The sequence below is a fragment of the Syngnathus scovelli genome, chromosome 12 (assembly GCF_024217435.2).
Source record: "Syngnathus scovelli strain Florida chromosome 12, RoL_Ssco_1.2, whole genome shotgun sequence".
Lineage (NCBI taxonomy): Eukaryota > Metazoa > Chordata > Actinopteri > Syngnathiformes > Syngnathidae > Syngnathus > Syngnathus scovelli.
In genome coordinates this window covers 8,835,970-8,850,641 of record NC_090858.1, presented here as the reverse complement: position 1 = coordinate 8,850,641, position 14,672 = coordinate 8,835,970, and the positions used below count along the sequence as shown (strand labels likewise).

The 14,672-nt window shown below is 38.1% G+C and overlaps 1 protein-coding gene across 3 annotated transcripts in view; it reads right to left on the bottom strand.

The window, feature by feature from the left end:
- Positions 1-13,984, bottom strand: part of slc35f3b (solute carrier family 35 member F3b) — a 32,838-nt gene extending 18,854 nt beyond the window's left edge. For all 3 annotated transcript variants that reach the window (XR_007485134.1, XM_049736383.1, XM_049736384.1), the window contains exons 1-2: positions 13,749-13,984; positions 12,577-12,791 (exon numbers count right to left, since the gene is read on the bottom strand). Coding sequence is in view for 2 of the 3 variants with exons in the window: in XM_049736383.1 (XP_049592340.1) it covers positions 12,577-12,791; positions 13,749-13,939 (406 nt within the window). In the remaining variant the exon portion in view is untranslated. The remainder of the gene's footprint in view (positions 1-12,576; positions 12,792-13,748) is intronic.
- Between the last annotated feature and the right edge of the window lie 688 nt (positions 13,985-14,672).

Sequence of the window (14,672 nt, the reverse complement as noted above, 5' to 3'; positions counted from 1 at the left end):
GTATATGCTCACGCCTGGTCTTGAACCAGGCTCTTAACGAGCGAGAGCCCATGTCACTCACCAGTCGGCTAATTGAACCTGGAAGCCCTTAGCCGACTGCACTATTTTGTACTAGTGATGTGCATTCCAGTTTTAAGTGAACTGAATCTTTAGAATTGGTTCACTCAAAAGATTTGTTCAAAAGAATCGTTCACCGAATCGTTCGCTACATTTTCTTATTTATTTATTCATTTATTTATTTTTACCTCGTGTAGTGTACCTATTGAAGTGTCCATGAGGTGTACCTAATCACAGGCCACTTCATTAGGGAAAAATCATAGTCAAAGCTTCATGCAAAGTGAAAAGTGCCACACCCGCCCTCACCCCCACTTTCTGATTGGCCGTTTGATCTGTGACGTCATTCGGACACTCTATTAGGTACACCGCAATTAGTTGATGGTGTTATTATACCGAATGTGTTTGTGTTTGAATAAAAGGTTGAAAAAAAATCCGTTATGCCGACATTTGTTATTTTGGGGGACACCAACTCATATAACAACGTAAAACACATTGTCATATAAAGCAGTAAACCAAATGTCTGATTTGTATGTTTTAATTGGCGAATATAAAAACAAGGAATAAAACACCAGACAAGTTTTAACATAAATGTTTATTAAAAATAATAATCATCATCATTATCATCATCATCAATCATCATCATCGTCGTCGTCGTCGTCAGCAATCATCATCACCATCATCATCATCATCATCATCATATTAAAAGTACATTTCAAACCAGCAATCTAATGTGAAATTGCAGTAGATATATTGGATAACAATGTTTAGGCATATATATGCATAGACGTATATAAGTAAATCGTAAATCTACATTCTGGCTTACATAGTTCACGCCAGGAGACGCAACACGTTCACTGACTGATCCGTTGATGGATGGGAAGGCAGTTCACCCATTGACTCCTTTGCAAACGGGAAAGTCAGGATTCGTTCCCTCACTGATCCGTTCTCGCGATGAACTGGAAATGCAAATCACTCACTCACTGACTCGTTCACTCACAGATCCGTTCAGTTGGTGAACAGGAAATGCAATTTACTGACTCGTTCGTGAACAGGAAGTTACGTCATTTTCTTCTTCGTTTTGTTTTACGGCGAGGTGGCACCAGCTTCAATGCGCATTACCAACATCTACTGGTTGAAGTCATATGAACTGAAAAAAGAATGAATCCCTTTAGAAAGTGATTCGTTCACTCCCGTTCATTGAAAAGATTCGTGCATTTGAACGAATCGTTCACTCACGAGCCAACACTACTGTGCTATCATTTCACTTTATGAATGTTCACCTTACTGTAATATTTTGACTGAGCAAAATGTGTTGGTTTTAAAACTCACTGCTAGTGATGAGGCGCACGCCAACAAAGTGCTTGACAACGGGAGAAGATTTGTAGTAAGATTGATGAAACATATGAGCACGCATGCTTATTAGTAGCCTAGAATATAGCACCATAACATACTTGAATGTAATAGTTGAACATCATGTTATGTTATGATTATATGGTTTACACTTCTCAGTTAACTAATCAATCAATCAATCAATCAATCAACCAACCAATCAATCTTCTGATCGTAGATGTTAAACTCAAGCCATGTAAGGATGTGGGTTTAACCCAAGGACAACTAAACTACCATCTGTCTGATGCTGAAAACAAAAAAATGGACACCCCTGCTTCAGAATGTCATACAGGCAAAATTACATTGCCTTGGTATTTTGTGCTTGAAAACATTACAAGACTATGAAAATCCGAGAAGAACGTCATAGGTATCACTTACTATGTGCAACAAACTGAAGAGTAATCCCAAGGGATTAATAAAGTTGAGTCTAAGTCTAAGTCTAAAATTGTACACTAATTTTGAAAGAAATTATGAAGTCATTTATGTTTAAGTATATACACCTAAATCATTTTTTCTTTGTGTTCACAAAGGTTTTCACAACAATGCAAACAGAGCAGAGAAGGAGCTTGGACACCTTATCTATGGCATCGTCCGTTGCTGAAGGTACTGAAGTGTTGCAGAACTTGACAGATGTTGCCTTTGAGTGTGTGTGAACAATTTATAGGCTTTACTCTGTCTACACTGAACCTAAGCTAGTAGCTTAAAAGTAACTAAGAACCCCCTTTAGAAGGTTTCCTTTCAACCGAATGCTTACAGATGCTTAATCAAAGTGCAAATACTCACGAATAAAGTATTTGAATAAACGTATCCAATTCCTAGTTTCAAAATTATGTCATATTCGGTTTTGCCTTTTTTGTCCAGCATTTGGGCAAATTAACATTCAAATGAATGTAGGCCTACGACTTAATATAGAAGATCTGTAATCTTTCCTTTGGTGAAGCTAAGATAATGTATATCATACGCAACCCATCATCAACCTCTTTATCATAACTCGATCGATGCTTGAAGATTTTCATTTGAGCTATTTGAACTCAATGGATTAGACCTAATCAGATTTTGCGATTGAATTATGATGACAACATTGTGGTCAATTACAAAAAAGTGAATTTATTCTAATACGACTATGAATATTAATAGTGTAGTCATTAATATGTAAAATGGAAAAGTGGAGATCGGTTTCTTCAAGGGAAAAAAAAATCTGGATTTTTGTCTTTTTCGTCTTATCTTCATAATCTAATATGTGCAAAGCAATAACGGCACAATGTAATCATCGTAGAAAAAGAGTTCTTTGCCCTTTGTCTCATCTTGCAGATAATAATAATATAACGGGTATTTCGGGGGGGGGGGGGGTGTAATAAAACATTGACTCCTCTAACTGCTTGTTTCAAGTTCCATAGAGGTCAAGCAAAATGAACTTTGACACGCATACCCAGAGAGATATAGTACATTTTTAATTGACACTCAGGGAGCTATGAATAGTTTAAGGTTGTGACCGTAAGAGGCCAGGACCTTTTTTTACACACTTGTAATAGCCTCATGCAATTTTTTATAGCGCATTTTACTACAACAGCAGCTATAACAAAGCAAAACACTAATATATAGTGGCAGAACAGTAAAAGTTGCAAGTCAGATGAAAGACAAAGAATAAAAATGGGCCTTCAAATGAGTTTTTAAAATGGACAGAGAAGGTGCTTGCCTAACATTTAAATGGAGGTCATTCCAGAGAGAAGGAGCTAATGCGCAACGGCACAACATGACAGAATCGGATGTATTCTTGGATCCAGAAATAGACAAGTGACTTTGAGGAGGTTAATTGTCAGGCCTCAAATGGCAAAGCTTCTTTTGCAAAAATGTACATTTGAATGTGCATGTATGTGTGAGACACAAATTGAAATGGGATCACTTGTGTTTGCGGAAGGAACACGAGAGAATGTACTACACTATTGTATGCATATTATTATTTATCTGGCATAAAGTATGAGATTACTATTATTTGTGTGTATCAACTACGGGAGAAAAGTTCATTTTACATCATCCTTCATACTGCTGCTTTCCAAAGTAATGTGAGACTTACTCGAAAGTGCAGCAGCTTCTAATGAAGTCCACAGGCGTCTATTTAAATGGTGTCAAGCTGTAATACTTGATGACAGCTCTTGCAGTCACACTCCACATGTTAATAAGAGAGTGCAGCAGTTCCATTAATACCAGAGGGAACAGCTTGCAGTCTACATCATCTTGACTCTCTGTTTGGAGTTGCATGATAAAAAATTGCTCATAAAAAAAAAAGTGGATCCAAATAGCAGAGTAGACATACGAGGCATCAGTGTGACCAATGCACCAATCTAGATACACTAACCCGTGTAGCAAATTCCTTGTGCATTAGGTCCGCCAGTGTATTAGTCAAAATAAAGTACCACTTTCCAAAAAAATGCTACTAGCGCCCTCTGCTGTCGAGCCACATCCCAACTCGTCAAGTGAACAAATGCATTTGTCTGCCCTCCGCCGGCAGAGAGCGCTGTAGTCACACATATTCAATCATTTATGTAGAAATGGCTGAAACTCGGTCAAGAAATGGAGCACAAAGTGGGGCAGAGATGACAGGTATGCATTGTGGACCCTCAGAACAAAATAAACAATTACCATCAATTTCATCTTCACCCAGATGGACACAAGCACTGTAATAGTCTTTATCTGGGTTCACTGGCTTCCTCCCTCATTTTTAAAACCTGCATGGTTGGTTCATTTAAATAATCTAAATAATAACTCTAAATAATCACTGAATTAAAGAATAACTGATTTAAATGTTCAAACTGAATAATGTTACAGAATAGTAACAAAATCTGAAGTTAAAATTATGATATAACATCTCGTACTAATTGTGACTAGAAAATGAAGATTGATGCACTTGAGACTCTGCAACTAGATTAGTTTGAGGCTGACAGACACATGAAATACTTGCCTTTTGTGATCGATCATTTGAATAAATTCAAACAAGATTCAAGAAGCGCCATTGACAATTCTTTCTCACTATGGAACACGAACAGTTTCTTACAAAAAAACTGAAATGATGAATAGATTAATTTTCTGCATAATCAAGGTATCATTATGCTTCTGGGTTGTTGGTTTGTATCTTTGAAGTGTTCAGATGGGCCGACAGGGTCGCTCCAGTGGGTCGCTTCCACCAGCCAAGCTGCTTTCTCTTCATCCCTCGGCCTAACATTCCAACTACGAGAGCAGCAGGTGCTTTGGACTTGCTTCAAAAAAGTGTGTGCGCGTACGTGTGTGTGAGCAAGAGAGAGAAAGGGAGATCTAAACCTTATGAATGCATTTTGCATCTCAAATTGTTCAATCTCTCAGTACTTTTCCCTCAACAAGGATCTGAAAGGCAAAATTCACAACAGCCAAAAATTTCATGGCCATTTCAATATGCATTCTCTGAATCTTCTCTATCTTTGCTGCAACCTACTGCTGATGCTATGTGAGAACATCTGTTAGGTAGGTTGAGGATTGGCACCTGGCTTATTCTGCATCCCCAAACCCCTTAAACTCTGTCAACTCACATCCATGTTCACTATGCCTTTAATTTTCTGATATCTGGGCCCAAAGGTGAATACCGTGTGTGTTGGTGATAATAACAATGACTTAAAGTGTCATGCTTACACCAGCTGTTTTACTTTTGTCTAGCTTATGTTTTAATGAAGAACAACACGACATGAGCTAATGGAAGTTATGCAATATCTGCAACTAGCCCCGCTATGGCAAAACTCTCAGAGCAATATAATTCAATATATTAATGCTTGCAACTTAAAATGGGAGTTCAGAATATTCCATTCATTCATCTTTATAATGCTCATCCTCATCAGGTTTGTGGGTACAGTAAACTGGAGCCTATCCTAATGGACTGAGCCAGAGGTGGGGTCCACACATATTTAGTCATACTTAGCTAATGGCTTACATAGTTGCTGTGTAAAACAAAACCCAATAATGCACTGATGTAAAAGAAAAATAATCCATCAAAATATGAAGAACTTGCAACTTCACTTTGTAACATACTACACTAAGGCGCATATAATTGAAGTGAGAGAAAACTCTGCTGTTCCCTTTTTGATAGTGTTCTCCATTCAGTGAGGAGTGAGATCATCTGATACGCTTGTGAGCTTTCCCTAATGCCAATGGACAACTGGTCACACTGTCACTGCTAACAATGACACTCCGAATGCTGCATTCATTTTCTTGCCAGCACATTCATGAAATGATGTTCCTTCAGCTCAACACAATAATGTTTGGAAGAGTAAATCCCAATCTGTTTCCACCCAGGAGTGTGTTGCCAAATTGAACAGAGAAAAAGGTCAGTAAACAAACGACAACAATGGAGGCCATCCACCATGTTGTCTTTCTAGGCATGCTTTGTTTATGACAATGAGAAAAAAAAAAAGTTTGATGGAAGAGGGGAAAATATCAAATGCACCATTCCTTATTTTGTGATTCTCTCTGGACCAATCAATACACTGCTGTGTGTATAGCTCCTCCTATTTCGGTTTGTTGCCACCAAATAGTGCCTAAAATTTGAAAAGCTACGGAAGTGAACAAACACAAACAATTTTTCCCCCTCACTGCCCCCCGGGCAAGAGTAAACCCTCAAATTAGCCTCCATGGACTGACATCGAGCTTACTTGATGTTCGATACAGTTCATGCAGTAAAAGTTCTCTCTTCCGTGTATGATTTAAAAAGAAATCTAATTAATTGCCAAAATAATTAAGACAAGCATAGCAAAAAAAATTCTCTGTGAATGCAGATAGTGTATATTTTAAAATAAATACCAACAGTGTGTTTAAATTACATCATACATATATAATGGCATCTCTTGATAGACATTCAAATAACTAAACCAAAACTAAATTCAGTATATACAGAATGCTGAGCTGTAACATTAATTTGGATGCTAGCGCTAAGAAATCTCGAGTGTGTCCAGGCTGGTATTAAACTACTGAGGTTGGTGAGTTGGGTTGCCATGGCGATGACACAAATCTTATTCTCCTTTTGATAATCTTATGCACGATTTAAAATGTCATTTAAAAAGAATACTTCTTTTATATTGGAAAAACATGACAGACCAAAGACATACCAATAGAAGAGCTTTTGTTTTGACTACATCATTGGCTTAGCGAGCTGAACACATACTGTATATGTTTGTAATTAAATAATAGCCTGTGGGCAAACTTTGTGAAATTAGATCATTTCCCATAGCACACACTAGTAATCATAATTTGGTTGTATGCATATTTTTAGGTGAAATTAATTTATAAAAGGGAATCAATCATCATATGTACATGCATACATTTAGCATACAATGATCTCTCCAGTGAAGTGAAGCATCCACCTGAGCGTGAACATCACAACCTTTTCAGATGAATTTGTTTTTAAAATATTGTTTGTGTCATCCATTTACACCGCAAGGCAAAGTATTAGAGCAAAAACAAATATGAATTAGTCACCATGTATTTACTGTCAGCCTCTGGCAACACCACTGATAAGAGCATACACGCTGGAGGAGGTGCAGTCATTGGTTATACGTAATATATTTGATGCTTGTCTATTGTTGGCTCTTTTCCTTGTTTATCTACACTAAACTTGTGTTAATTTTACATGGACTAGAATCCAGCTCGAATACAGTTTGCAGTCACAAGATCCTTACCAAGCAACTTCTCTTATCAACATGTTCAGAGTCAAAATTGCTGGCACAACCTCATTTACACTTTGCCTACTTTGTTCCCCGGTTGCTGCTCTTTTATGACCACGATGTGCTGTGCGTAACCACAGCAGATTAATTACGTCTGGGTGGGGATCATACGTCGCCTCTCCTAATTAACGCTCGATGAAAGAGGTGAAAGGGTGTCTGCCGGACTAGACTGGCATGAAACAGCATTTCTATCAGTAGAAAAGGGTGTAGTAAAAAAACAGTCAGGGCAGTTGCATTTTCAAATTTTCTTCCTTGAATGAAATTGGGTAACTCAAATATCACATAACATAAAGATGCAATCTCTCCCAATGAAATATCAAAAACCGTCCAATTCTGTCCAGTAGTCCTCCACCCTCTCACGTCTACAGCAAAGATGAGGCATTAAAATAAACACCAGCGAGTTCTCAGCTTTAAAGTAAAAATCAGCTGAACTGGTGTATGATTTGCTATGCATCACTCTATATTATGCATGTCCTGTTATGCAACAGGAAGTGCTTCGAGTATACCAGAGATGGACGAAATGTCCATTTAGGGCATAGTCCAAGCATGTTATTGCCTCGACAGGCAATAAAAAGTGCATTTTTCACTTCAATTGATTGATTCCATTGTAATGGGCATAATAATATAGGTTGGCTGCTTAATTGACCGTCAATAATTTGGCCAGTTAAGGTTACGTGCATGTACAGCACAGGTGTCAAACTCAAGGCCCGGGGTCCAGATACGGCCCGTCACATCATTTTATGTGGCCTGCAAAGACAAATAGTGCATCAAATTCGTGTGTCATTACTAGAATTGCAAATTGTCTTCATTTTTAATATATATATATTTTTTAATATTTGACCAGTTTTTACTCATCTGATTTGGAAACGAGTTATTTGTCAGTTTGTTTTGTAGCTTTTACTCTATATAATATGAGGTGGTCATACATTTATTTGGGTTGACAGTCATAATGGCCCTCCGAAAGAAGCTATGACTACAATGCGGACCGTGAAAAAAAAAAAATTGACACCCCTGATGTACAGTATATTTTGTGGAACATGCATTGGTATAAAATTGCAATGCGTCACATAGACAGCTGTTTAATATTAGTCAGATATTTGGATTCTGTCATGTTGCTAAATGACTAGAAATGATGGTTTGTTCAGTTAAGTATCCTTCATTGTCATGGGCCACATGAGTGGGCTGTTATGACAGTAAACACTCATAAATGTATGATTGCCTCAAACAACAACAACAAAACTGAAACTGGAAGCCAGTGCAAAATTATTCGCTGTTGAATGGTTACAGTCCTAGAAAAACCTTAATTCAGTCATGTGTTATTACACAAATAACCCCAAGTTTAAAAAGAAATGACTCCTTTCCCAACACCATTTGCATCCAATATTAAATATGCAAATGTGCAGCCTGCATCTTCCGTATATTCTGCAGCATAGCACTAAAACATGAAATAGTGTTTTAAATATGTATGCAGAAGAACGGAAGCCCACAGAACAAATACTGTATGTTGATTAGGGGGGCTTTTTTGTTTCTCTCATTGACTGTTTAGAGCAAAACAGTGTGAACATGGATGTATGAGCATGCTGTCATGGCGACTCTGTTCGTGGGGATGATGTGAGTGAGTACTTTTTTCTACTAAGCGCTAAGATTTCTCTTCCACTCGGATGCACACAGTGACAGGTTTGCATCACTCGGGAAATAAAGAATAAAATGGTTGTTAAATGCGCTCACTGTACAGTATCGGTCTTTCACATTCTTTACTTGATGGTAACAAATGATCAACACGACAGATTTTTTTCTCGTGTTTTTCTGGCCACCATAATTTTACTCTTCCTGTATTAATTGGCCCTTTTTCCTTCTGTTTCAGCTTTATGATTGACAGCATTTCCCAGGATGCCTTTCCGCATGCTTGCGCTGTGGGTACAGATTGTGGATGGCAGCAAAGAAAAAGTGTGAGAAAAGGGAACATCGGCTACCAAATTGATGATTATTTCTCATTCAACAAGCGCATAGAATCGGCTTACACAAGTTAATAGAATTTTTTATGAAAAGTTAAGATGATGTAATTCTTTGTGTCATTTACAGTGCTGTTAGTATATGGAGTATCATAGGTGCCACAAAACAGTTCTCTTTTTTTCTTATCTGGTTTGCAGCAATATGTGATGTGTAAATAAACTACTATAGTGATGCCTTAAGATACAAGTAACTCAACTTTTTGAGACATAAACTGCACTAAGTTGAAATAAAATCACTGTATGGTAGCAGGTGACTCACATCACAACAAGCAGCATATTGGCATACTTAGTAAACCGTCTTCCAAAAAGAGGCTTCAAACTCTTTATTGCCACACTCAACTGAAGGTTATTGTCAACCTAAACCTTAAAAAAAATAAAACCTGGTGTATTTAAAGCAAGCATAGTCTCCGCTTCCTGAATGCTAACATATTATACGAATTATTAGAACATGTTCAAATCACCAGTCCCACCTTGTGAGACTGTCATGACAGGTGTAAATGACTATCCAAACTCTCCAACCTGTTCCTGCACCTTGGGTCTCATCGCCACCAAAAGCACAGCTGAAAATATAAGGCAACATTTCATTTCATTTCATTTCATTTCATGCCTCACAAACCTCAACTTTTGTACCCAAGGGAGATGCTATCTTTGTTAAAGTAAATTATATTGGGAAAAAATAAGTTTCATTTCTCAGTGTGCACACCTGGAGAGACGCCTTGACGCAATAAGGGAGAAACTATCCATTTTCTACACTGCATATCTTTTTCAGGCATAGGGAAGCTGGAGCATGACGTTTCAAAAATGCATACTCCATGTCCATTGAAAATGAGCCTCAATCTGCAGGTTAGGGGAAAACAATGGCATCGTTTTTTTCAGTCGTGTGCGTAATCTGGTTACCATAGCAACAAGTACAGCCTATTCCACCAAGTTGATTTTCATACAAGTCTAGTTTATAGTCCCCTGCTTCGTATTTCTAATGTAAATGTCCCCAAGCATTAGCATACCGACAATTTTGGCACACACAAAGTTTGGTCGCTGCAGAAAGCAATTTTAGTTTCAATGGTCTAGAGCAGAGGTCCCCAACCACCGAGCCGCGGACCGGTACCGGTTCGCGGGACATTTAGTACCAAGCCGCACAGAAAAAAAACAATAATTGTTGGAGCCTATTTAATTTCTTATATTGATTGTATTAATATCAATATTTTTTGTGGTCTGGCCTATGAATTATTTCTGTTCTATACGTGAAGCCAGATAGTTCCAGTGCCAGTCAGGTCTCCTCCTCCTTTGCAGCCACCTCCTGCCTATAATGAGGGAGTTAGGACAGGAGTGGGGTTTTTTTTTTGGGTGTTTCTTGGTTTTGAAGAAGGAGTAGTGATGCAGTTTTTTCAACCACTAAAATCATTACTAGATTATGTTTTATTGTTTTATTTTTCTTGTATGAAAGTCAACCCGGAGATTTATGTTTAATGTAAACTATCTCCGTGAGTTGGTTTAGTGGGTTTAAGACCTCCTCCTTACAAGCTACTCTTTTATTTTTGAGGAGACAATTTTTGGAATACAAGAGTAGCCATAACAATATTTTTTTTTTTGCAGGTCAAGACGCTCGTCCCGCTCACGTAACATGTTTCCCCAGTCGAGCCCACAAAGCTACGGAGCAGATACTTAATGATGAGTTTTATTTTTATGTGTTTATTATAAATTTATTATTTATATATTTATCTAAAGGTCGGTCCGTGAAAATATTGTCTGACATGTAACCGGTCCGTGGCGCAAAAAGGTTGGGAACTGCTGGTCCAGAGGTCTCCGAGCCATGATCAGCTAGAGACGACAACGGGGCATAAATCATGTGAAATTTAAAGTGCCTGCCTCGTATCAGACAGCTCCACGAGTTGGGGGATAAACATTAGTTTTACTAACAAAATTACCTGAAGCTGAAATTGCATAATTATATTTATTTGTCACTTGATGATTTACAGCAATGTTTTCTCTACATCAAATGAGCAATGATGTGCCAAGTGGAGCTTCTGTAATTGAAGCCATTTTGATGCCATTTTGGTATGTTTACGTCACCTTTCCCCCTTGTTTGAGTTAACAAAAACTATTTTTGGGGGGGGGACAAAAAAAAACTAGAATAACATTTTGTCTATGACCTTTTCTTTGACATCAAACCCAACAGACACAACAAACAGAGCGGAGGTGTTTTGCTGCCCGGTGCATCAATGCAAGTTGTTGATGGAATAAGAACTTGTTGATCCACTGGCTGCATTTCTGTTTAAATCAACCTCTTATACTGGTCCACGAGAGTAAAATTAGTTGGAGAGTTTCTACTTTAGGCAAAGTGGCATTTTAAAAAATGAGCAGCAGGTTTAGGTGACATTTGGTGCTTTTGTGGAGGCAGCAATGTACTTTGGTGGTTTAAACCTGCATGCCAGTGAGAGAGAGTTTGCTTGATTGTGCAGTGTCACATAAGTCATTTCGTTTTGCTTTGCCAGTTAGCGCCAGTGGGTTGGCGGTTAATGGAATAAAATACAAGTACCACCCACATTGGCCAAATTACCTTCCAAACTGTCTCTCAATACATTAACAATTTTGTGTGTTTTGTAGGATGTGGATCTTAAGATGTTTTTGTCGTTGGACAAAAATGTAAACTTTAAACAGTGAGCGTCTTTTCCACACAATTGTTCTAATTAACTGTGATAAATGACATAAAACAGCCTATAGAGATGTTCTCTTTTAAATGGCTCAGCTTTAATAGCAGTTCCATGGGGAGTGTTTTAATGATGGAACATCCAGCCAGACCTAAAGGGTTAAGTGCTAAGCCCCCCAAAATGATGCAAATCTCCTGAAGTGATGCAGAGATTAAAAGCGAGAGAGAGGATAAAAGCTATGTTAAAAAACAACTCTTCAAAGAATTTACTGCTCAAAGCAAGGTTTCGATTGTCTGATGCCTCAAGCTTCAGTGAAGCTCGCTCTGCTAGCTGCCCCAACTTTAGCGATAATGATGCTTTAAAAACAACTTTTAAAGGATGAGTTGAACGGAAGGATTTGACTTCATTAGTCTAATTGTTCTTGCAACAACCACTGCGAGTCAGTCAACATACATTATCTGAATAAAAACATTAATGTGCTACTTAATTATTCACGAATACAGTCATTTTATATGAAGCATATCTAAACAAATTGGTCAGGGCAATGCCTTTTTCTGTCCTTAAACACATTTAATTTTAATAAATGTACTTTCTAATATACAATATACATAGTGAAATGCGTTTAATCACATTATGTAAACTTAAACTGCATTCCCTCCCAAACTACTTTATAGTTCTTGTTTGCAACCACTTGGTGCACATGCAATGTTCCAACACTATTGAACTCACTTTTGTAGCTGGCATTCCAAGGCTGGTAGCCATAATATCCAGTGATACGCAGTATTCGCTCTTCTATGGATGCACTGTTGATGTCCTCCACTGAGCGGGAAGACTTGAGGTCTTCTTTGATGGCCTCGTCCACCACAAGGTACTTGAGCTGTCTTAGCTGAGGGCTGATGTCCGAAAGCCTTCTGGGGCTCACTTCGGGCGACTTGCGCATCCCGCTGGCAAGAGAAGGAAGCAAAAGGTTGGAGGTAGTAACGTTGACAGTGCGAGACAAAGAGAAAAAGAGAAAGGGATCCTGTATATTTGGGCTAGTTCTTGATGAGATCAGATCTGTCTCTGGTAAGTGGAGCTTAGTATGGTGCACCAAAAAAAGGCCCCCGCATCTCCTCTCATGTACAGTACAGAAATCATCATCCTTCACTAGTCCTGCCTCAGCTCAGCCATTGTGTGAAAGACATTAAGTGCTAGTGACGGGTGTTGCAACTTGCAAGCATTACAATCGACCTACTATGGCTTTCGAGGCTTATAGAAAATCACAAGTGATTTGCAAAGAGGCAGATAAAATATTTGTGACGGCTCCTGGCTATACGAGCATACATAATGGAGGTCAGTCATTTGAGACTGCACACAGTAGCTTATGTATGTAATTGGCTTTTAAGAAGAAGTGACATTGGTTTTATTTCCAGTAGGCAGCATAACACCAACGCAATAATACTCTAAAATGGTCAAGATATTGCACCAATTAAACTGAAAAGCATCCTATGTTTCATAAAAGAGTGAATCCCTTGCTGTTATGCAACATTACAGTATAGAAAAACACCACTGGAGTTGTTTTGCTTTTATAGGACAGACGCACTAATCCATTCAACTATATAAACACATGCTAAAGTCTCATTGATATAAAAATTGTAAATAAGCCCCATTTAATGTAAAATGAGTTAATTTTTTATATGATGGCACATACTGATAAAAAATAGTCACATATACTCTTGATTTAAAAAAATGAAATGACAAAGCAGATGGAGTTGAATATTCTGTTATTTCATCATTTGCTATTTTTAACAGCTGTATTGAAAATAATCTAGAATGTACATCTCTCGTGCAACAGGTCCATTCAATCACAGCCAATCAATCGAGCGTCATGCACGAGAAAGAAGGTAAACAAATATGCTTACAGCGGCATCAAGTTTGTCGGAGGTCCAAGATAGCACATACAGTCCCGATGGGGCCGCCCGACCCGGTCCCACACGGTGCCCTCCCCATCCCCGTACATTTTGGGGCCACTGCACGGGGCTGTCACGGTCAACAGCGGAGAGGGATTAAGAGAAGTAACATGCTGCAGCCGCCGCTTGGTACCCGCAAACATATGCCTCCCTGATCACTTTTACTTTTCGAACATGCTCGCTGTCAAGCGACGTGAGCACTGCAACAGCGCCATCTATAGACGTCATGGGCACAATTAAATTTTGGGATATGTGGAGTCCTCCCTCGGATAAGTGATGGAACATTTACGATCCTTCTTTTCCATTCCAGCTTTTCCTGATACAGCTATTTTTATTGATCTAATTGTATTATGCTTGTGTACCCACAACTATCCATGCATTCTCTTAATATTTATTTATTTTATCTACAGTCAAAAATAACAGCAATAATTGTTTGCTGATCTAAGGAACATTTAGGATATGTTATTGAAAACCTCTATAAAGGCATTTGATGATATACAAGAGTAATAAAGATTTTTATGGGTTTTTTTTCACCCAGAAAGTGTTAAACCTGGGGTCTTGAAACTGTCCCCACACTATATTGAGTTGCCGATGTAAACGGTTGTATATTCTGATTCATTTTTCATTACCAAACCAAAATAAATAATGATGACTGGCAAATATCTCCAAATGAATCTCTAAAGTATAATTAAATTTCAGACTTCTACCTTTGATTGTGAAACGAGTCAGAGTCACTCCTATTAATTTTATTGCCCAATTCTGTTTTAATAGTGACAGAGGGAAAACTCTTTGTAGCTGTTAACTTTTACTTTAAGGTGCTCTGAGGATATGATTTATTTTTTCACATTTCATCGTAGAAAACATTAAAAATTTAAA